A 25,016-nucleotide genomic window follows, 5' to 3' on the forward strand; every position below is an offset into this window, starting at 1 on the left:
GCCGGAGTGAAACGTCCTGGAAGTTTTATTAACCTACATGTGCTTCTCGTTTTGATGTGAGCCTTCTCTCCGAAACCCACTGCACCTTTTCCATCATTGGTATGACCGCCCCCACCTCGGGCACAGAGAGGCCAGGCAGGGTGGCTGTGGACACACAGCTGCTTAGTGGCAGCACCAGGATTTGAACATAGGCTGCTTGGCTCTCTCATAGTGTTCCGAAAGCAGGACGCTGAATGAACCGCCTCACTCATCTTTCCACCTGAAAAGTCTCCCATTTTTCTAAGTCTAGCTTCAGGGAGAAGCCACCGTTTCTGGTTTTACGGTGGGTGGGTGTCAGCTTTAGAGTCACAGCCGGATTCGAATGCTGCCTCTGTTTGTCCCGTGGCCTTAGGCAACATGCTTCATCTCTTTCCATCCCCTGTGTCCAGAGTTGCTCTTCCTGGACACTTACTGCGCGCCAGCTCTAGGACGGCCACGGGGCCAGGGGCCTAGCCCTCATGACACAGGGACACACACAGTTAGTTATTTGTGCCAAAGTGCTGGGACGTTTGGGGAGCAAAGAGACCACGAAAGGAAAGGCCTCTGCCCCATGTTTGTGTGTGTGCATGGGTGTGTGTTGGGGGGGCAGTGGTTCTGGAGGACTTCCTGGAGGAGAGGGCCTTTGAACGGGTGTGAATGAGCTAGTCTGAGCAGAGGAGTGGATCCGAGACCCCCCAGCCTGGCAGAGCTTCCGTTTCCAAAAGCCGGGTGCAGAGGATACTTGACAGGTGTGCACACGTGTTCTGAGAGGTGAGAGGGGAAGCAGAGGAGTTAGGTCCTGCAGGGGGAGATGCTGGAGAGATAGAGGCAGAAGGAGGATGGCCTGCACATCCACAGGGTTTGGTCCAGGAGGTCACATGAGCTGCCTGGAGGGAGCAACGTGGAGTGGACTTCTCTTCACCTTCTCAGGGGTGTGCCTTCTGAACTTGTCTCTTGCTGCCTCCTTTCGGCTGGTTCTCTATCTGAGACCCTGTCTCTCTGCTGGGGGCTGGTGTTTGGGTGTGTGTGAGCACCAGCTGTTCTTATGCTGGGGACGGGGCTGGAGCCATAAGGGTGGCCTCAGCACCCCCTGCTTCCTCCCGGGGAGGTTGGGGGCCTCGAGGAGGGAGATGGGTCAGTCCCCATCCTCGGCAGCAGAGGGACATAGAGGCGCTGAGACACACCCAGGAACAGTCTCCTGCCTCTCCCTGGGTTGTCCTCTCCTTGAAGACAGAGTCCTAATTCTGGAGCCCACACCCCTGGCTCAGAGGGAGCCTGGCACACAGAAGAGTCCTAAGAGGGGTGTCTGCTGGCTCCCCAGGCTTGGGGGGGTGGGGGGCCCTGCAGGGGGTGGGGATGGGCTGAGTCTGGCATGGTTCTCTCTGGTTGGAATTTCCCATTGGCATCTCATTGCAACTCAGGCTTCCCAGTTATGCGGGTCCTACACACCATGGGGACCCCCTCCAGCTCTCTGCTGAGGCTTCAGGCAGTGCCGTGGGACAGCTGGGGTGCGAGCCTTGCATTAGCTCTTCATTTTCCCTAACGAGGGGATTAAAATAAAACCGACTAGAGAGCTAACCAACCACCATTTCGTATCTCAGCGTTCCACGTGCGTGAAGGGCATTCTGATGCCCCAAGTTTTGGAAGGACAGGGTCTCAGACTCCTGTCTTTGTGGGTCTCATCCACACAGTCAGATCACACGGATCGGAGATCAAAGCTGTGCTTTGCTGAGGCTTCTTCTTGGAGAGGGAAGTGACCTGAGGTAGAAGGTTCCAGACTCCCGAAGGTCCAGTTCTCTCTGAAGAGCGCTTCCTGCTCAGGACGGGCATTGAGTGACCAGTGAGCGCGTGGTTGGCAGGAGTGAGAGCATTGCTCCCAGGGTTGGGGACCAAAGTAGTGGTGATGGCCTTGTCGCTCCAGGTTGCTTTCATGACATGATTTAGGAAGGCGGCTCAGACATGGGGTCTGCGCCTGAGGTTTCTTCCATTTTATACCCTTTGGGAGATGCTTTCAGGGTCTGCTGGTGGGCCTGATGCCATCGGCTGCTGTGGAAACCCTTGGTACCAGTGAGGTGTAGCATCAGGTGGGGTTGACACCTTGGTTCTCTTCTTGCCTCCCGCCTGGCCTAGCTGTGCACCCTATGACAGAGGGTGGGGCCACGGCCTAGAATTCAGTCCCTCTTTCCCCTTCCGCAGATGGTACTGAGTCCCTGCTGAGTGTGGCTGGGAGAAGTGATGCTGGCAGGGGGTTCTCCCATCACCTCCAGAAAGCAACAGTAACAATTTGGAAGAAGGGTTTTGTTTAATGTTGGGTGCTCAGCTCCCCAGAACAACAATCATGCGAAAGTTACCCTAAGTAATTTTGACCCAAGAATGCATATGTAACTGATGTCCACAGGACGTAAGGAAAGATAGCGTGTCACACTCAACCTGGTTTCCGTGGAGTAGCCAAGTTGGGGACCTTTAGAATCTGAAGACAAGGTGGAAGGCAAAGAAGATGTTCAGTCCAGAGCTGTTTGTTCCTCTAGTGAAATATCAGAAGTGATGTAGGTGCCCAGAGACAGGGCGTGGGCTGGAGACGAAGCTACTTCTAGCTGACAGTGTGACGTGCCTGGCACGGTGGCATCAGCAGGAATTTAAGGGGGTGGGGGGTGGGGGGTGGGAGGGCTGTCTCCAAGGGGACTCTCTGTGTGTGGCTGTTACGAGGAAGACGGCAGTGTCCTGTCTGCTCTGACCTCTGTTGAGTCACTGTCCCACCTCGCCATGGGCTCCCTGTGACCCCTCTGATGGGGGAGTGCTTGGGGGGGCACCTCCCACCCAAGGAGGGTGTGCTGACCCCGGCCGCTAGGAGTTCCAGCTCTGTGGCGGCTTGGAGCATTCTGGGGACATTTCAAGTTTCTGGACTGAGGGAAGGACTTCACATTTTATTGTTCTACTGAGAATAAGCTTCAAAGTGCTCAAGGCTCTCCAGCGGGAATCATTTCCAAATGTCTCTGCAGCTTGGGGCACAAAGTTCTCGCCCTGCTGAGCCGGCCGGGGAAGTCTGAGCTTTCCCTGTGCTCACCTTTCTCGGAGTTGAGGGAGGTGTAGGAGCTTCCACTCGTACCCCAGCCATTCTGCACCCCAGGAGGGGGCCATGGCGCCCCCATTCCTCACGGGCAGTAACAAGCAAATTGTGTTTGTTCCTTTCGCGTGTCGTGCAGCAACTGTTTACTGGAGCTTCCTGTGTGCTCGGAACTTTATAAGCTCTATCCGTCTCCTCAACCACTCTGCAAAGGTATCATGAGCCCCGTCTTGCTGCCGAGGAAGCTGTGGTTCAGAGAGGTGAAGCGTCCTGCCCGGGGAGGGTCATAGAGCCAGCAAGCGCTGAGCCTGGGATCGTATCCCAAGCCTGTTCTGCTCCAAAGCTGACCCTCTTCCTACTCAACCCTGTTGCTGCGAAGGGCCAGCTTTGAGCTGTGGTCCGGAACGAGAAGCAGGCCCAGCTCTGCGTGGGTGGGAGGGCGAGGCAGACACATGTTGTTGATGGAGAGTTTGCTCCGGGCTGGGCTGCTGGCAGGCGGGCTGCAGGAGGCGGGGAGAGACTGGAAGGGGGGTGGGCCAGGGCTGGAGGGGCTGTGAGAGCCCCGAGGGGCGAGGCCGCAGGCCAGAGAGCTAAGTGGGGCCCGCAGGGGTTGGGCTGCAGGGAGGGCAGCACAGGGGACTAAGGCCTCAGCGTCCGGCCATGTGGCTGGTCACGGTCATCCTGCGAGTGAACCACGGGCATCGTATCTGTGACGAGTCAGGTCTGGTGTTTCGTGAATGCTTTTCTTAAAATCAGTTGGAGCAAAAATGAAGGAAGGAAGGAAGGAGTGGGACCCCTGGAGGTCATCCCCGCAACCAGAAGGCTCCCCCTCGTGGGGGCCTCTCATCTGAGAAGCCGGTGACACTCATTTTATTACTATCCGGGCCCCAGCCCACGGTGTCCCCCACAGTCAGCAAACAGCTTTGGGGGAGCATGGAAGGGGACAGCTGTGATGGGGGGGTCGAGTGGCCTGGTGGCATGGGCCAGCAGGCTTTGCTCTGGGGTGGACCCTCACCCTTAATCAGCCCCCGGGGATTCCTGCTGCCAGGCCGGGGTTGGGCGGGTGGATCTTCTGCTCAGCGCTCCCTGGAAGCCCTGGGATGGGGTCCTGGGGTCACCAGCAGGGGACTTGGTGAGGCCCTTTCTTCTCCTGGCTCAGGAAGTGGCCGGTCCATTTGCAGCAACATGGGTGGACCTAGAGATGGTCATACTGAGTGAAGTAAGTCAGAGGAGGAGAAATACCATGTGACATCCCTTGTATGTGGAATCTAAAAAGAAATGATACAAATGAACTTGCCAAGTGGGAAGAGACTCACAGACTTAGAAAACCGATTTATGGTTGCCTGGGGGAAGGAATAGCTAGGGGCTTTGGGAAGGTCATGTACACACTGCTCTATTTAAGATGGATAATCAACAAAGACATCACGTAGCACGTGGAACTCTGCTCTCTGTTATGTGCCAGCCTGGATGGGAGAAGGATTTGGGGGAGAAGGGATGCATGTTAATGTATGGCTGAGTCCCTTCGCCGTTCGCTTGAAACTACCAGAACATTGTTAATTGGCTATACCTCAATGCAAAATGTTTTTGGTGTTAAAAAATAAATGAGTAAAAAGTAATTTAAAAAGAAACGGCCTGTCCAGCCTCTGGCTCTTCACGCTAGCGTGGACCACACCCACTGGGTCTGCTGGAGGTGACCACTTGCTGCCTCAGGCTCCAGGCGCGGTTTGTCCCCAGAGGTGCTCGAGGTGGCCATGGCAGGTCGTCACAGCCGGTGTTACTGGACACACTGGCCTCAAGCTGAGTCCAGGAGTGGCCCTGTCTTCTGGGGCCACCTCGAGGGCTGGGCCTTCAAAGTGCGGTGAGCTCGAACAGAACACCCAAGGCCCTTGGTGCCAGGAAACGCTGCCAAGCCTGGTGGGATTTACCCTGTGGGGTGCGCAAAAGCCAGCGGTGAGAAAGCACGTTCCATAAAGTCCAATTTTGAAATGTCCCGCCCAGAGGTGACCTGCCAGGATGCAAAGGCGGTTGCCCCTCTCGCCCCCTCCTGGCCGTGGAAGGAGCTGGCGCTGAGGGCGCCTTGATGCCTGGCGGCTCCTCCCTGGGATAACTGTGGGGTCCTGTCCTTCCGTGAGCCGGGGGGGGGGCCGTCAGGGGGCAGCCTGGGCTGTGGATGGAGGGCGTGGGTGTGCCAGTGGCCATCTTACCTTTTGGTAAGCAAAGAGGCAAATCTGTGACAAGTCTGGGGCAGAAACTGTCACCACGTTCAGTTCTGGTGCCCTAGCAAGTGCCAGTGACGATTAAATGAGAGCGCAGAGGGGGTCTCAGAAACGCAGGCTCCTTGCTTCTCCCCGGAGCCGGCTGGCTGCAGCTGAGGCCCCCGGGTGTCCGTTCCCTCCTCGGTGCCCTGCTCCTGCGGTACCCTCCCCCGGGTGTTCACTTTCCACTCTCGGGGAAAGCCTTCCTTGGTTGTCCCAGTTTGGGGGACGCTCCAGGCCTCCTCCATTCTGGACTGTTCGTCTTTAGTGAGACAAACCGTCTCTGACCTCCGCAGGAGTGGGGTCGGTCGTGTCCTGGATACCCTGAGCACCGGGCTCTCCGCGTCCCCAGCCTGTGGCCCCGGGGCAGGGATCCTGGGTGCTGAGCCGCAGCCCCGACAGAACGGTTTTGGGAAGACTGTGGTTGAGGTCTCAGGCCTTTCCAGGAGGAGCACGCTCCTGGGTCTCCCAGCCCCAGCCCCAGTGGAGTTTTCAGGATGTGCCTGTCGGTGAAAGATGCTTCAGCATCAGCCCGGGATGCTGTGAGGCGGCGGCCAGGAGGGGGGGCGCCCTTGGCCACCCAAGGGAGGCTGCCCATCCCAGGGGCCTTGGGGGGTGTGGTGAGTCACCTGCCGCCTGTCACCCTGATCTCCTCCCTGCACAGCGGGCGCAGATGTCCCCATGGAGGCTTGCTGTGCAGACGGACATCGGATGGCCACGGAGCACAGGGACTGCTCACTGCCCTACCCCTCGGAATCCAAGGAATGCAGGTATGTCTGCCAGCGCTGACCAGACGAGCGCTCCTCTAGACAAAAGCAGGGCAGGAAGGGAGAGTGGGTGGCAGACCCCCCGGGGGGAGGCTAGGCACCAGGACCAGGCTGTGGGTGAGGGGGGGGTGCAGTGCGCTGCTGACCCCTGCCTCCCTCCCTCCTCTGTGCCCTCATGGTCCCCGTACATGTCTCCGCTCACCCTTCCCGTACCTCCCTGGCATAATCGGGGCATCCTGACATTTTGCCAGGCTGCATGCAAGAAGATCTGGGTTTGAAGCCCTCGCTGCCACAGCTGGGCACTGTGACCAAGTCACCCAGAAAGGGGGTGGTTATTGGGGGCAGGTGAGGTCATGTGATCTCAAAGCACTGAAAGTGCTTTGGCAATAAAAGCACGGGCCACTTTCAGACCCCAACACGCAGACGAACCAGTCCCAGAGAAAAAGTTCTCCACTTTATGCAGTAGCCAACGTCTGAATCAGCTATGTTTATTCCTCTCTTTCTAAATTAACTCAAGCTCCTTCAAAGCTTTGGGAGGACGTAAGCTTAGAACCGGCTTCCCTGGGGGCTCAGTGTTAGAGAATCTGCCTGCAGTGCAGGATCTCTGGATTGGAAAGATCCCCTGGAGAAGGAAATGGCAACCCACTCCAGTGTTCTTGCCTGGAGAATCCCAGGGACGGGGGAGCCTGGCGGGCTCCAGTCCATGGGTTCGCAAAGAGTCGGACACGACTGAGGCAACTGAGCACCCGACTGAAAGCTTAGAATAAATGATAAAGATATGTCATGTCGATCATCACTGTCAAAATAATATAAAAATAATAGCAAGTCTTTAGGAAGCACCTACTTTGTGCTGGGCATTTTCTGCCCAGCATCTTGTTTAACTCTGTTACTGGTCCCATTTTACAGATGAGGAAACTGAGCTTTCACCAGAGTGCTCAGCTGGGGGCATTAGGACTTGGACCCAGATCTGCTTACCTGGGGAGCAGAGGTTGCGAGGCAAGGGTATGAACACATTACATCACGTGCCATCCGTTCATGCTCTCTGCCCCTGATCCAAGCCAAGGCAGCTTTGACCTGGGGGTGTGGGGTGGAGAGCTGCCACAGACAGAAAGAATGTGCAGGGGAGGCTCGTCCGCCTCATTCTGGAGTCCTGCATTTGTGTTGGCATTGAGCATTGAGAGGCTGCTGCCTGCCAGCAGTGACGGAGGATGTAAATCTCCGTTGAGGAAATTCTTGAAAAGTCGAAAGCATTATAGACCAAACAAAGGAAGGAGAGAAGAGGGCGCTCGGATTGTCTGTGAACTGAGAGGGAGACTGCGCCCTGAGGATTTACGGCACGTCTGATGAGTGAGAGCTGAGATCTTGGCGTGAGGCTTCATACTAGAATGTCGGAGGGTGGCTGGCTGTTCGGGGCGAAGCTGGCTGGTGAGCGCCAAACATTCTGTTTACAGACTGGGCCCAGAGAGGCAGACAGGCCCTGGGGGCTCATCGGGATGGCTTTCAGGCTATGGACTTGAGCCAGCTTGGACCCTCGGTTTCCCCAAATGTTAAAGCAGGACAGTAATGATGACCGAGGGGAGGGAAGCAGCTGGGACCACCACCCTAGGCAGAGGGGTGTAGTCGTCTGCTCAGGCCACCAGCACAGATGCCTCTGCCCAGGCGGCTTAAACCACAGACATTTACTGTCTCACAGTCTGAAGACAGGCGTCTGAGATCCAGGTGTCTGAGATCCTAGTTCCCCTGAGGCCTCTCTCCTGGGCTTGGAGATGCCACCTTTTCCCCATGTCCTTAGGTCTTCTCCTCTCTCCGTGTATTTCTGTCCTAGTCTTTCTTTTTTAAAAAACATTCTTATTAAAAAAAATTTTTTTTGGCTGCAGCTTGCAGCATGTAGGATCTTAGTTCCCCAATCAAGGATCATACCCGGGCTTCCTGTAGAGGAAGGACAGAAGCTTATCCACTGGACCGCCGGTGAAGTCCACACAAGCTCAGTGTTATCATTTTTAATGAAGGGAGAGAAGGGAGAGGGCAGGTCAGAAATCACATCTGGTTTAAGAGGGTCCTCTTACCAGTTAAGGGCACAGGAAACAAGAACCACCAGCCTCCTGATAACTCAATAATTCGAGCGTTATTTTTCTCCTTTCAAAGTGGCATTGTGCCAGGCCCTCCAGTTGTAAGTTTTCGTTCATTTGGCAAACCTTGAGTGATCCTCGGTGCTGTTTGAAGCTCAGGGTGAGGAGAATGGGATCACATAGGTGGGTAGGCCCCAGGCTGAGCCCTCCTGGGCAGAGCTGGGGGAGGAAGGCGCCCAGGGTTCTGTGGTGCCCAAGAAGCCCAGGGTTGGCACACTGGTAGGCGAGAGGATCAGAGAGGACTGCAGGGGCCCTGGCACCTCCTAGCACACGTGGGTTCTAGCCAGGCACATGTGGCCTCTGCCCAAGCCTCTAACACATGGCACATTTGGGGGTAATCAGAAGAGACGGCAGATGATGTTTCAATTCAAGCATCACCGTGCATTCTAGTCTCAACCAAGGGCCAACATGCCTTGCAACCCAAATGTGGTGGTGGTGGTTTAGTCGCTAAGTCGTGTCCGACTCTTGCGACCCCATAGACTGTAGCCCGCCAGGCTCCTCTGTCCATGGGATTCTCTAGGCGAGAATACTGGAGTGGGTTGCCATTTCCTTCTCCAGGGGATCTTCCCGACCCAGGAATTGAACCTGGGTCTCCTCCATGGCGGTCAGATTCTTTACCGACTGAGCTATGGGGGAAGCCCAAATATAAATTTGCCTAAAACCTTGGGTTGAATGCAGCCCACGAGGGAATGTGGATCCACATGGAGTTCCCGAGTGGTGCTAGTAGTAAAGAACCTGTCTGCCAATGCAGGAGACCTAAAGGACGTGGGTTCCATCCCTGGATAGGGACGATCCCCTGGAGAAGGAAATGGCAACCCACTCCGGTATTCTTACTTGGAGAATCCCATGGACAGAAGGGCCTGGCGGGCTACAGTCCATGAGATTGCAAAAGGGTCAGACGTGACTGAATTGACTTAGCATGTTAGCATGGAGTCGAAACCTAAAGCAGATCCTGAGCTGATGTTTCTCAATCCACCAGTCAGTCTCTGAACCCCTTCATTTATTTCACAAATTGTGCTGAGGATGTCCTGGAGGAGATGGAGATAAATCAATGAACAAAATAAGCAAAATCTCTTCTTTGGAGGGTGCAGACGATGACATGGTAAAGTCTCTGGTTTGTAAGAAGGCACGAGGTGTCACGGGAAAGGAAAGCCCAGGGACAAGAGGCTGGGTATCCTGGCCAGCGTGGGTTTACAATTTCAGACAGAGATGTTTGGGGGCGCCTTGCTGAGAATGGGTGTCTCACCAGGGCCTGAAGGAGGCGAGCAAGCCAGCCAGGTGAATGCAACATCGCTTGTCCAAGTTGAAGGGCAGTAAGGGGAGAGCAGCTCTGAGTCTGCCTGCAATGCAGGAGACTCGGGTTCGATACCTGGGTCAGGAAGATCCCTGGAGGAGGAAATGGTAACCCACGCCAGTATTCTTCCTGGGAAATCCCATGGACAGAGCAGCCTGGCAGGCTGCAGTCCATGGGATTGCAGAGAGTCGGACATGACTAAGTGACTAAACCACTGTCCAGCTCTCCGGACGCCCAGCTCTGGCCCAGGCCCACCAGTGCAGAGCTTCATAACTGCTGCTCCGGAAGGACCCCAGTGTGGGAAGCTGTGCTTCCCCTCCAGGACAGCCCTCTCTCATCCCCGAAGCCCCTGCATGGGCCTGGCACACAGTAGGGCTGCAACCAAAATTTTAAAAAATTGCAGTAAAATATACATATGTGAGAGTTGGACTGTAAAGAAGGCTGAGCACTGAAGAAATGATGCTTTTGAACTGCGATGTTGGAGAAGACTCTTGAGAGTCCCTTGGACTGCAAGGAGATCCAACCAGTTCATACTAAAGGGGATCAGTCCTGGGTATTCATTGGAAGGACTGATGCTGAAGCTGAAACTCCAATACTTCGGCCACCTGATGTGAAGAGCTGACTCATTTGAAAAGACCCTGATGCTGGGAAGGATTGAGGGCAGGAGGAGAAGGGGACGACAGAGGATGAAATGGCTGAATGACATCACCGACTCATGGACATGGGTTTGGGTAGACTCAGGGAGTTGGTGATGGACGGGGAGGCCTGGCGTGCTGTGGTCCATGGGGTCGCAAAGAGTCGGACACGACTGACGACTGAACTGAACTGCCTGATACACAGTACTCAGACGTGTCCGACTCCTTGTGGCCCCATGGACTGTAACCCTCCAGGCTCCTCTGCCCACGGAATTTTCCAGGCACGAATACTGGAGTGGGGTGCCATTTCCTACAGAGTGCACCATTGTGACCATGTTTAGGAGTATAGTTCAGTATATTTACATCACTGTCCCACCATCCCCAGAACTTTTTCATCTTCCTAAACGGAAACAGAAACTCCTCATTACCCGCCCTGCCCCAGCCCATCCCTTCTGTTTTCCATCTTCATGAATTTCACTCTTCAGGGTCCCTCATACAAGTGGAATCACAGTATTTATCCTTCTGTGTCTGACTTCTTTCACTTAGCTCTCTGTCCTCAGGATTTTTCCACCTTGTAACACGTGTGCGGCTTTCCTTCCTGGTCGAGGCTGCGTTCAGCCCCTTCGTATGTACAGACCACACTTGACTTGTCTGTTCCTCGATGGATGCTTGAGTTGCTCCCATCTTTTGGTGGTTATGAATCACTCTGCCCTGAACATAGGTGCACCAGTGTCTGAGTCAACTGCTTTCTGTCCTTTCAGGTTTATACCCGGAGTTGGGATCGCTGGATCCTATGCTCATTCTGTTTGAAATTTTTTGAGGAACTGCCATACTGCACCATCTAACATTCCCACCCACAGTTGACGAGGGTTCCAATTTCTCCACAATGTTCGTTTTTTTCTGTTCAGCCAGTAAATATCTTTGAGTGAACGGATAGTTGGACGCACATCTGCTTGCTCTCCCTAACAATTTACTAAAATGCTGGTTATTTGCAAATTCACCGAGGGCATGAGCGAATGTGTGGTAACAGAGTAGAGGCATGTTTCATTTACTTGTGCTTCAAAGGTTGGAATTTTTTTTTTTTTAAACAAGTTGAAGGTTTGTGGTAATTCCATGTTGTCAGATGATGGCTAACATTTTTTAGCAATGATGATTTTTATTAAGGTATGTACTGCTTTCTAGACATAACGCTACTGCACACATCATGGGCTGCAGTACAGTGCAAGCATAACTTTTACATGGTCCAAGAAACTAGAGAATTTGTGTGACTCGCTTTACCGTGGTGGTCTGGAACTAAGCCTGCAGTCTATCTCTGCGTGTATCGACAGATCCAGGCCGGAGCCCATGGACAGTTCTAGAAGTGCACGAGAAGCCGGGTGAAGAGCTCCAGCCCCACAGAGTGGAGGCTGGGGGCCAAGGCCGCCTGGCCGGCCACACAGGGAGGCTGGTGGGGCCCCACCCTCTCCTGTCCAGTGCAGGCCTGCAGCTCTTCCTGCCCTTGTTGGCAACCCCAGAGCCAGGGGTATCTGGGGCCTGGGGGGACCCACGCCTGTGATCACACACCTCTTGCTCCTTCACCTTCCTGCCCTCACTGCCTGGAGCTGTGTCTGAGGGACCACCTCTGGCAGGTCCACTTCGAGGACCTTTTTCCTGGAGATCCTATCAGGGCTAAGAGGTGGGGGTGCAGCGGCCTGGGCTCACTGTTGCTACCATCCATCACTCTTGGCCGTGAGCAGCCTCCTCCACCTCACCGGAGCTGTTTTTTCTGATTCCAGAACCTGTGGATGTGTATTCATAAAGGATGAGAGGGTCCAGACCCGAGCCAGCCCTCCTGTTTTTTTAAATTTGTTTTTAATTAAAAAAAAAAAGTAACTCATTTGGCTGTGCCGGGTCTTGTTGCAGCATGTGGGATCTTTAGTTGCAGCATGTGGGGTCTAGTTTCCTGACCAGGTATTGAACCCTTGTCTCCTGCTTTGGGAGTGTAGAGTCTTAGCCACGGGACCACCAGGGAAATCCCAGCAATAATCTGGTTTGTGTTATAAACAGCTGGGAACTTTCTGTGGATGAGGCTCAGCGCTCAAGATAGATGAAGTCGGTCTCTCGAACCCACTCCCAGACAGCACTCTGCATTCATTCTTTCTAATGAAACACTGTTGAGCACCGTCCGTAGGGGGGTGTTGTATGTGCATCTCTGGGTGTGTCTATGGATGAGCAGTAAGGGTGGGGGAAGGAGGGGGACCCTCAAATGTGACGGGGCCGCCATCCCCGAGTGGCTACTGCTCCCAGGTTCTGGGTACACCTGGCAGACCCCCCCACCCCACCCCGCAGAGCCCCTGGCACACCCCACGCCCTCTGCCCACAGGATGGTTCAGGAGCAGTGTTGCCACAACCAGCTGGAGGAGCTGCACTGCACCACGGGCATCAACCTTGCCAACGAGCAGGACAGCTGCGCCACGCCGCGCGGTGACAACGCCAGCCTGGAGGCCATGTTTGTGAAGGTGAGGACCCAAGGCCTGGGGCGCTCTCCTCCCTGCACCCCAAACTCAAGCAGCCTTTCTCTCTGAGTAGCAGGGTGTGCAAAGCCCCAGGGGCAGGAAGGGCCACTCAAGTCTCCCCACCAGCTCCAGTTTATCCACTAAACTCTGGGCAACACCTCAGAGGGGCAGCACGTGGGGTCTAGTTCCCTGACCAGAGATTGAATCCAGGTCCCCTGCATTGGGCGTGCAGATTCTTAGCGCTGCACCCCAGACCCCATCCAGCACTGGGGAGATGGGGATGAAGTGACCTAGCCTTGCCCTGAAGACCACTGATGGGGGTCCCCAACCTCCGGACCACGGGCCGGTACCTCCTGTTGGATCAGCGGCAGCATCAGATTAGAAGTAAAGTGCGCAATAAACGTAGTGGTGCTTGAATCACCCTGAAACCATCCTCCACCCCAGTTCGTGGAAAAACTGTCTTCTATGAAACCGGCCCCTGGTGCCGAGAAGGTTGGGGACCGCTGACTGCCAGTCCCAGGGCTTCAAACAGGGATGCAAAGGTCAGAGCACGGGTTACCTGGGCTCAGGGCCTTCTGAACCCTCAATTCAAGGTAGGCACCCCCACCCCCCACCCCAGGAGGCCCTAAAACTTCTCTGCTCTCCCCAGCTAGTCAGACCTCAGCATGGGCCCCCACATGTGCCTCTGAGAACGCATGACCTCCATAACTGCCCTAGAAGAAAAGACTGAGGTTCAGAGAGGCCCACACTCCAAAGTGACCTCTCTGCAAGGGTCCTTTGAGATCAGCAGTGAGGCAGGGCTGGGAGCGGGGTCATCTGGCCCAGAGGGAACCCTGTCCAGAAGGTCAGCGATGAATGGATGTCATGCACCCCTGACTCCAGGTCCAGGCCAGGTCCCCAGGACCTCCATCCCTGTGGAAGGCCTGCATCTTTGCACGGATGTGGAGAGGTTCCTGAGAGTGTTCCGAGGTCTGAAAACTGCAAATAAACTAGGCTGTCCCTCCCTTACCACTTAGCAAGGGAGAAAAACAGCCCGACCAGAAGGAGCTCAAGTTTGGAAAGTTAATTAACCTGGTCATCTGGGTTTCTGGTGAAGGTGCCAGGTGACGAAACTGAATTCCCTGGAAGAAAGATTTCCTGTTCCCCGTTAGGAACCCATGAAGTAATTTCAAGGAGCGAGAATTGGAGTGAAGTCTGGATTCCGGGAGCGGGAGTGGGGCTCCTTTCTGGGGCTCGTCTTTTCACACAGAGTGGGACGTGGAGGGATATTCCACATTGAGGAGTTGGGGGTCCAGCACCCCTCTGCCCACCCTCAGCCTTTGTAGGCTTTTCTTGGGAGGAGGCTGGGTGGGTGGGGAGGGAGGCTGGTCAAGGGGGTTCCTGGGAGCTGGGACCTGAGATGCTTAGAGGCTGCCTCCCAGAAAAGGGGCCTTTGCTTGGGTCCCCAGACTTGAGAGAAAGGCCTCGAACATTCTAACGGGCGTGGAAACCGAACGCCTCGGCCGATGAGCCGTTTGTGTTTCTGGGAAGGATGACTCGGGACGTACAAGGTGGAGGAGGTCACTGGGGCTTCTGCTGTTTCTGGAGGATGCAAGACCCTCAGCCTCCAAAAACTCAGGCAAAACACCTCCCCCGCTCCTGCCACGGACCTTTGAAACGTTCTGTGCGTTTCTTAGAATGATGACTGAAATGGAGCTTTTCATGTGCCGGGGTGAACATTGTTTCTGGGCTTAAGCTGTGACTTTAGGGATCATTGGGGTATGCAGGTGACAGCAGCAACTCTTGTCCCTCACCTGATGGCCAGGTTCTCTTCCTGCTGCCCGAACCACCCTGACTAGGGTGAGGAGGAAGAGACAGGTGTATATTCATTGTTCCGGGTGTGGTAGAGAAATCTCAGAGCGCGTGGAAGGCGTGGGCCCTTAGGGAGCCCGTGTGTGAGCCCCAGGGGGCCCTCTCCTAGCCCCCTTCTTCCTGGAGGCCCTGCTGGACTGGCTGGGATTTGGGGGGGCAGTCAGGTGTTGTGGAGCGTGTGCTGAGATGAGCACCTTTAAGGTTCCTTTCAAAACCAGGACCGATGAGGTCCGGGGGGCAGCAAGCCTTGGGCTCAGCTGGCTTTGCTGTTTCCTGGCAGCGTTTAGAAGAGGCAGCTGAGTCAGGCATGTGTCTTCCCCATCCGGGAAGAATTACCCCGGGGGAGCGATGAGGGGTCCGTGGGATCCGCTGTGTTGCGCGTCTGGCTTCTCCATCAAGAGTCTCTGCCTGTGTTTGCAGAGGTGCTGCCATTGCTGCCTGCTGGGGAGGGCGGCCCAGGCCCAGGGCCAGAGCTGTGAGTACAGCCTCATGGTCGGCTACCAGTGTGGGCTGGTCTTCCGGGCGTGCTGCGTCAAGGGCCAGGAGACGGCAGACTTTGCCCCAGGGGACGGTGGGGACCTTCAAGAAACAGGTAAGTCCCCCTTTTCTTCCCTCTGGGGCAGGGCAGTTAGTCGAGGTTATTTGGAGAAGCAGAACCAATAGGATGTGGGGAGAGAGAGAAGGATTTATTTTAAGACATTGGCTCACACAGAGGGGGGTGGGGGCTGGCAGGTTTGAAACCTTCAGGCTGTGTATGCAGGCCAGACAACCAGGAGAACACTGATCTTCTGGCTCAAGTCTGAAGGCTGTCTGCTCGCAGAGTTCCTTCTTGCTTGGGGGAGGCCAGTCTTTCCCTTAAGGCCTTCACCTGATTGGATGAGGCCCACCCACTTGCTGGAGGGCAGTCTGCTTTACTCAAAGTCTGCTGATTTAAGGGTCAATCTCATCTAAAAATACCATCCCAGCTGTGTCCAGACTTGTGCTGGATCAAATATCTGGGTACTGTAGTCCAACCAAGTTAACACCTAAAACTGACCATCCCGGGTGGTGTGGGCTTGCACGTTGACCATTGCCTAAACTCTGCACAGACTGGTTCTGGTTGTCCGAGCAAGTTCATGGTTCTCACTGTCCTGGAGTGAAACCGAGGGCTTGGAATCTGGGATCTGACTAGTCTGTGTTCATGTCCCTGTCCTGACACTGGGGCAAAGTGATGGATCCAGGTCTCAGTTTCCTCATCTGTGAAATGGGGCTGCCCACAGACCCACTTGCTCAGGTTGCTGGGATGAAATGGGAGAAGGGGTACGTGGTGTTTGCCATCACAATTAGTCTCATCCCTCCAGCCACCTCGGGCAGCGTAGGTGGCTGGCCACGCTCTTATTTACCCGTGTTTCACAGATGAGGTTCTGGCATTGAAGGTCACGTGACCAACACACAGCAGATGCAGAACTCTGGCCTTCCGAAGCCTGGTCAGTGCCCTCTCTTCATCTGGAGCTGACGACATGTAGACAAGAGGCTGGGGGCACCACTCATTAATAGCAAGCTGTGAGCATTCAGACATAGATGTTTATTCAGTGTAGGGGTGAGTGACCCCCAAAGCAGCTTCGAGACAGCTCCCAGCTGTATTTCCCGCAGTTTAGCTCCCCACCCTCCATTTGTCTGAAGCCACGTCAATCCTGAAGCCTTGGGGCAGGGTTCAGTCACACGGTTCAGGAAACTTCTCAGTTGTCTAATCATCTCTTCCACTTATGCAATGGTTTCCTGTGCCATAATGGAAACAGCCCTGGAAAATTTCAGGCGTCTGCCCTGCCCCAAGCTTGCTGCCTGCCTGGGACCTTTGCCTTCTCAGTCTGAGCTCAGTCTGCCCTCTGTTCAACATGGGGAAGGGGCAGGCAGCAGGTCAGAGGAAGAGCTCACAGACCAGTGGTCCCTAAGCCAGGCCATCCGTCCCTGTGGCTTTGGGGTCCTGGGTCAAGTGACCCGTCTTTCATTCTTTGTTTTGACTTCTCAAGTCCGAGACTCTGCTGTGGAGCTGACTTCAGATATCTTAGTCATAAAGGGGGATTGGAGCCATGTTCTGGCTCCCTCCTTGACTTTTGAAATCAGAGACGACATTTTCACTTTAAACAAACTCAGATTCTTCACCCTGGTGGAGACTTTCTCCTGTGTCTCCGGGGAGGACTTTTGTTGATTTATATCTTGTTTCGTTAATGGTCTCCGAGCTTTTCTGTTGCTCCAGACGTCGTATTTCTCCCTTGTCTTTCGTCTGCTTCATTTCTTGCCCTGGACTTTCCTCAGTGTCTCTGTGAGGACTTCCCACTGTTCCCTCCCCTCAGACACAGACCTGCCTTCCCGTCTTCCGCTGACATTTACTGTGGGCCTACTGTGTGCTACCACGGGGCCACATGGGGGGCCCACAGACCAGTACTGGCCTGAGGTAAAGTAAGTTCTGAAATGGACAGTAAGCTTTTTAGAAACATCTCTAAGCATTTGATACAGAGTAACTCATGTCTGGGCATCCCTGGTGGCTCAGACGGTGAAGAATTGTCCTGCAATGCAGGGGACCCAGGTTCTATCTCTGGGTCAGGAAGATCCCCTGGAGAAGGGACTGGCAACCCACTCCAGTATTCTTGCCTGGAAAATCCCATGGACAGAGGAGCCAGGCGGGCTACAGTCCACGGGGTCGCAAAGAGTCAGGCACGACTGAGCGACTAACACTCACACATACACACATCTGTTTAATCTAAATATAAAATTGGGATTTATGTCTATTTTCTTCACCTTCTTTTTCTAATAAGCTGTGTTACGAGTTATCGAAGTGTTGTTGTCTTCGATATTGTTATTGTTATATGGAAGTATAAGTTATCTAAGTTGGGGGAAAGAACCCTGTTCTTTTGGGTAGAACTGTCCTGGGGCGTATCTTGGTTATGCCCATTCTACAGATTGGGCGACTGAAGCTGCAAGAAGCTTAGATTCCAGATTCCTCTTCTCGCATTCTTTGCCCAGCATACTAGCCCCCCAAAAATGTTGTGGAAATCTTGCTAACTTCATCACCCAGGTAGTGGTTTCTCACAAAGCCCCCTGGCCTTGTCACCGTAAATCCTCTAGAGGATGGTTCCGATCACCCTGGCCTGTGCCTGGACGTGGCAGGGACTTGGGCTTTGCCAGGATGTAATGCCAAGTGAATGAAGGGTCCCCAAATCAAACATTCCTTTTTGCCCTCTCTCTTTTTTTAACTCCTAGTATAGTTGGTATACAATGTTGTGTTAATTTCTGCTGTACAGCAAAGTTATGCATATATGGAGATTCTTCATATTCTTTTCCATTATGGTTTATCACAGGATACGGGATATAGTTCCCTGTCCTATACAGTAGGGCCCTATTGTTTGTTTGTTCTGTTTGTAATAGCTTTCATCTGCTAACCTCAACCTCCAGTCCATCCCTCACCAAGACCCTCTCCTGTGGCAACCACCAGTCTGTCCTCTGTGAGACTGTTGCTGTTTCCTAGATGGGCTCGTTTGTGTCCTGGTTTAGATCCCACATATAAGTGATAGCGTGTGGTATGTGTCCTTCTCTTTCTGACTCACTTCACTTAGTGTGATCATCTCTTGTTGTTTAGTCATGAAGTCATGTCTGACTCTTTTGCGACTCTCTGTATTGTAGCCTGCCAGGCTCCTCTGTCCATAGGATTCTCCAGGCAAGAATACTGAAGTGGGTTGCCATTTCCTTCTCCAGGGGATCTTCCTGATCCAGGGATCCCAATTCTTGACCACTGAGCCACCAGGGAAGCCCTGTGATCATCTCTCGTTCAGTCGCTCAGTCGTGTCTGACTTTTTGCAGCCCCACAGACAGCAGCACGCCAGGCCTCCTTGTCCATCACCAACTCCCAGAGTTTGCTCAAACTCATGTCCATTGAGTCGGTGATGGCATCCAACCATCTCATCCTCTGTCGCCCCCTTCTCCTCCTGCCCTCAATCTTTCCCAGCATCAGGGTCTTTTCCAATGAGTCAGCTCTTTGCATCAGGTGGCCAAAGTATTGAAACTTCAGCTTCATCACCAGTCCTTCCAATGAACATTCAGGATTGATTTCCTTTTGGATTGACTGATTTGATCTTGCTGTCCAAGGGACTCTCAAGAGTCTTTTCCAACAGCACAGTTCGAAAGCATCAGTTCTTCAGCACTCAGTCTTCTTTGTACTCCAACTCTCACATCCATACATGACTCCTAGAAAAATCATGATTTTGACTATATGGACCTTTGTTGGCAAAGTGATGTCTCGCTTTTTAATACATTTATCTAGGTTTTTCATAAGTATATTTCTAAGGAGCAAGCAGTCACCGTCTGCATTGATTTTGGAGCCCCTCCAAAAAATGAAATCTGACTGTTTCCACATTTTCCCCATCTATTTGCCATGGAGTGATGGGACCGGATGCCATGATCTTTGTTTTTTGAGTGTTGAGTTTTAAGCCATCTTTTCTACTCTCCTCTTTCACCTTCATCAAGAGGCTCTTTAGTTCCTCTGCTCTTTCTGCCATGAATGATCACCTCTAGTTGCACCCAAATTAACTGTTCTGAGCAAAGGTGCTCCCAGCCTCCCGACCTGGAGATGACTGACACCCTAAAGGTCTTTTGCTTAGTTTCTTCCCAGCTGGAAAGTTTTTGGATTATTTAAGGACCCTTCCCATATTTTAATGTGAAAGTGAAAGTATCAGTTGCTCAGTCATGTCCAACTCTTGCGACACCATGGACTGGAGCCTGCCAGGCTCCTCTGTCCATGGGATTCTCCAGGCAAGAATACTGGAATGGATTGCCATCTCCTTCTCCAGGGTGTCTTTCCGACCCAGGGATCAAATCAAGGTCTCCCGCATTGCAGGCAGATTCTTTACCGTCTGAGCCACAAGGGAGGCCTTCCTGTGTCTTTTGCATAGTTAGTGTCTATAAATTATGTTATATTGAAATTTACTGCAGGATTACTAACGTGTGTCTTTTTCCTGAGGTCTGTTTTTCCAGTGTGGGTGTATCACGCTCTCACCAGTATGTGTCTTAGAAGACACGGGAAGGTAGAAGGAAGGGGAAGTCAGCACAGAGATGGACACTGTTTCCATTAGTCGCATTTCCTTTCTGTCTTTTTTCTGTCTGTCTTCGCTTCTCTCCTGTAGGCGGGGCTGCACTGAGGAGACTGGATCTGTGCTTTCCCACCCAGCCTTGTAATGTGGTGGCTGCTGAATTGTGATGGAGTTGTGGTCACTGTCATTCCATCTTGTGGAGGGTCCTCCTCAGCAGGGGGCTTGGTTTTCAAGTTGTCTAGGGATTCCTGGGTGTATCCACCCAAGTTAAAAGGGCTAACGCATTTCCTTTATGTCAGAACTGCCACCCTTTTAAATCAGGGCCCTGGTCCCCCACTGCATCCTTCTCTGTTCTATTGCCATGTTGAATCTCTTTTAAAAACATTTTTATTTATTTATTTGACTTCGGTGTGTCTTAGTTTCAGCATGCAGGATCTTTTAATTCTGACATGTGAACTCTTCGTTGCATCTTGTGGGATCCAGTTCCCTGATCAGGGATCAAACTTGGGCCCCCTGCATTGGGAGGGCAGAGTCTTAGCCACTGGACCACCCCCTCTGTTGAATCTTTTTATTAAGAGGGGGTGCCTTGTCTGTGCCAAGTGCTTCACCCTCAGAGCAGGTGCTCAGATACCTTTGTTGAATGAGCCGAGTGAGTGACTATGGATGACTCGCACTAAATTGAGCTTTGCAGGCCAAGTGGATGAAATCTGTGTATTCGCTTCCTGGGGCTGCTGTAATAAGGTGCCGCCGACTGGGGGGCTTAAACAACAGAGATGTATTGTCTCCCAACCTGGAGGCCAGAAGTCTGAGACCATGGTGTTGGCAGGACTGGGCCTTCCGAGGATCTCCCCCAGTATCCCTTGGCTTGGAGATGCCTGTCTTCTCCCTGTTTCTTTACTCCCTTTTCCTCCGCGTATCTGCCACTGAGTCCAAATGTCCCCTTTTTGTAAGGACACTTGTCTTTGGATTAGGGCCCCCTCTCACGACCTCATCTTAACCTGATCATCTGCAGTGACCCTTCTCCAAAATAAGATCACATTCCCAGACCCTGGGGGTCAGGACTTCACATCTTCTGTCGGGGGGTGGGGTTGGGGAGGTGGGACCCACAATCCGACCCGTAACAATAAGCTTTCACCAGGTACATTGCTTTCTGTTTGGAGCGTGTGGCTGAGTTTATAGTAGGGCTGTGGCTGCATTTGTGGAAATATTCAAGCAGTGCGGACAACATAACCACACTTGGCATTGCGTGGATGACTACAGGCCCTCGTGCCACTGCTGTTTCTGTTATAATAGATCTTTTAGAGATATAGTGACATTTTGTTTTGTAAGTGTGACTCTGTTTTTCAAAAGGATAAAATGAATACTGAGCTGTTTATAAGAAGATATGCAGACGGGCATTAACTGCCTGATATTTACAAGAAAACATTGGGAGCTGCCTGTGTGCTCACGTGGGTGTGGACAGCGTGTGGACAAGCGTGTCTTTGCCTCTTTCCCCTTAGCTAAGGTTTCTGAGATCGAGGAGGAACAAGAGGACCCCTACCTGAATGACCGCTGCCGAGGTGAGCCCAGCGCCTCCCGGGGGCCAGCTGGTGGATAACGAGGCCCGAGGGAAGGTCATGCTAATCTCTCTGGGAGCTGACCTCAGGCTCTGCTCAGGTTCACTCGGATTCACCCGAGCAGTGCCCTTTGGCTGGGAGTCAGCTGCACTCTTGGGCTCCTTCCCTTCCTCTCCTCCTCTCTGGGACCTGGAGGGTGACTGAGGGAGAAGGTGGGCTTGTAGCGAAGGGGCTGCGTGAGAAGCTAGCATTCAAAGCCCTTCCATCACGGCCCACAGACTCAGTTGGTGACTCTATGGGGGGGGTAACTCTGAACAGGGACCACCAAGGCTGGGGACCCCTTAAGGGATGGGGGTGAATGCTACTTCATTTTGTGGCCTGGAGCTGCAGCCGTACCATCTGTAATATCCATTTGTCTCATAAGAACGATGCTTTCAAATTAAAGTCAGTAGGGCCTGACAGCGTTGTTTTCCATAAGATAAGACTTTATTTCTTATTACGGAACATTCCCACATGTCTGGACTGGCAGGTCTCTGCTCCCCGACGACATTTAGTGACTTGCCTTGTGGTTGGGCTTTAATTAGGGAGCCAGTTTAATCACAAAATAAGGTGGTCTGTTACAATGTACAATGGCACTTGGCACCGAGGCCTCGGGGTGGGGGGAGGGAGAGCAGAGAGCCCCAGAAAGACCCATAATCCTCCCTGGGGGGCGTGGGAGGGTCTTCCTGGAGGAGTGGGGCAGATGGCTGGTTTGCAGTGGGCCAGGATGGACTAGCCAGGGAAGTGACGTGGATGGGGGGGTTGCAGCAACTGGAGCAGAGACTTGAAGACCCGCAGCAGCTGGCCCTGGTGGGTGGTGGGACAGGGGAGAGGCAGGGGACAGGGAGAGGGGAAGAGGCTGGACAAGCGGGCAGGCTGTGCAGGCCCTGGGCAGCAGTCCGAACTTTTATTTTGTGGACTCTTTGCCTGGTGGTGGTTTGTCCCCCTGAGATTGGCTCTTTGAGCATCTCGCTGGCCGCCCTGTGGGAAGCGTGGTTGGAGGGTTGGGTCAGGGAATGCTCAGAGAGCCAGGTGAGTGAGCGGCCGGAACTGAAGCAGTGGCAGTGGGAATGGGGTACTGGGGCCCCGCACGCGCCTCCATCTGTCAGATCAGGGCCAGACCTTGGGGGTCTCCCATGGGAAGGGGGCTGCTGTGAAGGCTGCAGTGGGCTCCAGCCTGGGGAGCCTGCCTTTCTGCATCAGTCCACCTTGAGGGCACTTCCTCTGGCCCCGTCTAAACAAAGAGAAAACACCAGGAGGTCCGTGGGTCTGGGGGTGTGCCGGGCCTCCGCACCCGGGGGTCCTGGGGTGCGGGCGTCTGTGGGTCCGGGGGTGCGGGCCTCCGCACCAGGAGGTCCGTGGGTCCATGGGTCTGCTGGGCCTCCGCACCAGGAGGTCCCTGGGTCCGGGGGCGGGGGCCTCCGCACCAGGAGGTCCGTGGGTCCAGGGGTGCGGGCGTCCGTGGGTCCGTGGGCGCGGGCCTCCGTTCACGTTTGCCCTGGTTCCAGGTGGCGGGCCCTGCAAGCAGCAGTGCCGGGACACCGGGGAGGAGGTTGTCTGCTCCTGCTTTGTGGGGTACCAGCTGCTCCCCGACGGCGTCTCCTGTGAAGGTAAATGTCATCCTGCTCCGAGAGCCTCTGCCTCTGCTTGACACCCGGGAAGGGCCCGCTTTGCACAACTCGGGCCCTGTTCATTGGTGAACTACGGCCCAGGACCAGCTTTCCAGCACCCTGCAGCCAGGGCTCTCAGCCAGGAGAATGTGAACACCAGGCTGGGAGAAGGGGGCGGGCTTGGGGTCTGACCGGGCTCAGAGTCCAGGATCTGCTGAGTGGCCCTGGGGGCATCCCCAGCCTCTCTTGGCCCCTCATCTGTGAGGTGGGGGAGATGGAGGGAGGGGACAGCCCTGAGTAGGGGGGGTCTCTAGGGTCACATAACTCCAGTTTAGGGCCTGGAGCTTGCTGAGCAGATACTCAGAAGGAGCACTAGATCTGAAATAGATCAGCCAGGGAGAGAAACCATTGCTTTTGCTTTGCCCTGGTGGGGAGCACCCAGGGCTCTACGCCGGTACAGAGCGTGACTGTCACAGGCCCGGGGGACTTGATGGATGCAGAGAACTGACCCCACTCTGCTTCCTGGTCCGTTCCCTCTGATGAAGCGTCAGGATCGGTTGTCCTTGCCGATTACTCCTGCGTTGCCTGTGTCTCTCCTAGATGTCAATGAGTGCATCAAGGGCAGCCAAAACTGCCGGCTCGGAGAAACCTGCATCAATACAGTGGGCTCTTTCCGCTGCCAGCGTGACAGCAGCTGTGGAACTGGCTATGAGCTCACAGAGGACAATGACTGCAAAGGTACGACAGGCTCCGAGTCGCAGAACCTCACCCCCTGGGAATAGATGTGATGTGATGAGAAAGTGGCTTGGGGGGTCCAGGGCTCCCCATGCCGTGTCCCCTGGTGACTGCCTGGGGCACCGGCCGACCTTGTCACTAGTGAAGATTTAGCTTCTTCACCATCATGCTGAGTTAATGACGGTGGAGAGTTTGGGTTTCTGAAAAGGCTCAAAGCACGATCATTTAGAAACAAGACCAGGGCCATCCCTGGCCGTCCAGTGGTTGGGGCTTCGCCTTCCATTGCAAGAAGGTACGAGTTCGGTCCCTGGTCAGAGAGCTCATATGTCACATGCCTTGCGGCCAAACTACCAAAACACATGAAAGGGAAGCAGTATTATAACAATTTAAGAAAAAGACTTAAAAATTTAAAAATAACAAGACCGGAGGTGAATTTCAGGTGCTCGCATGTGCTCGCATGTGCTCTCATCCCCCCAGTTTTTTTGTTTTTTTTTTTGCACAACAGCTGCCGTCCATCTGATTCCAGGCTCCCTTGAAGTTCAAAGCATATTCCCTTCCGCTGCATAAAAAGCATGACATTTTTGGCTGCTGGCTTTTCCCCTCCAAACCATAGATGTTATTTGGCAGATAAGCCTTTGATGAGGCTCTATTAGAACATAGTTTTCTGCTGAGGGTTTCCAACCCTTCGGAATGACAAAACCACTCGTGTAAAAATGTTGGTTGAATTATGAGGGTAACTCAAAAGCAAGTCACACCCTCCTGACGTCTGAGGGCCTTTGGGCGAGCTTGGTGCTCCCCACCCCTGCAGACTCACTGGGCGGTTTGGACTGCGAGAACCCAGGGGCCCCACCAGCTGAATATACACTTTTGAACATCTGACAGCCCGTGAACTTCAAGGGAAGGGCAGCCAACATGTTCAGTCATGACAATCACCATTGTTAATATTTGGAATATTGCAAGGACTGAAGAATGAATAAGTTTATAGGGACTGTGTTTATTGCCACTAAGATCATCATCGCTTTATAATCTAAAACTAAACATGTGCTTAGCCTGAAATGAAAACCAAACCAAACCAAACCACCTATTGCCAGGAAAATGTCTGGGTTATTTATTATATAACAGAAAATTTGCATCATAAGAGCCCTGGGGGGATAGTCAGAGTTTTAAGTCTTTAGCAACACAAGCACTGTTTGGCTAAGGATCTTGTTGTATGTGACCTCTTTATTGGAATGTTTTGGGTTATAGTCTGAGTAATGAGCATTTAAAGGGAAAAAAAAAAGGTTTCTTGTGATTTTAAAGTGTTGTAAGATGCTTCTGGCAGGACTCTTGCTAACAATTTCCTTTTTTTATGATGTACCAGATATTGACGAGTGTGAGAGTGGTATTCATAACTGCCTCCCCGATTTTATCTGTCAGAATACTCTGGGATCCTTCCGCTGCAGACCCAAGCTACAGTGCAAGAGTGGCTTTATACAAGATGCTCTAGGCAACTGTATTGGTAAGAC

The 25,016-nt window shown here is 53.4% G+C and overlaps 1 protein-coding gene across 2 annotated transcripts in view; it reads left to right on the forward strand.

Annotated features, from left to right (window-relative positions):
* FBLN1 (fibulin 1) overlaps positions 1-25,016 on the forward strand; it is an 82,844-nt gene that overhangs the window by 7,281 nt on the left and 50,547 nt on the right. For both annotated transcript variants that reach the window (XM_081594940.1, XM_081594941.1), the window contains exons 2-8: positions 6,002-6,107; positions 12,525-12,660; positions 14,929-15,100; positions 21,071-21,130; positions 22,675-22,776; positions 23,377-23,514; positions 24,872-25,009. In XM_081594940.1, coding sequence (XP_081451066.1) covers positions 6,002-6,107; positions 12,525-12,660; positions 14,929-15,100; positions 21,071-21,130; positions 22,675-22,776; positions 23,377-23,514; positions 24,872-25,009 — 852 coding nt within the window. The remainder of the gene's footprint in view (positions 1-6,001; positions 6,108-12,524; positions 12,661-14,928; positions 15,101-21,070; positions 21,131-22,674; positions 22,777-23,376; positions 23,515-24,871; positions 25,010-25,016) is intronic.

This window comes from Giraffa tippelskirchi, chromosome 4, assembly GCF_054371585.1.
Source record: "Giraffa tippelskirchi isolate mGirTip1 chromosome 4, T2T-mGirTip1v1.2.pri, whole genome shotgun sequence".
NCBI lineage: Eukaryota > Metazoa > Chordata > Mammalia > Artiodactyla > Giraffidae > Giraffa > Giraffa tippelskirchi.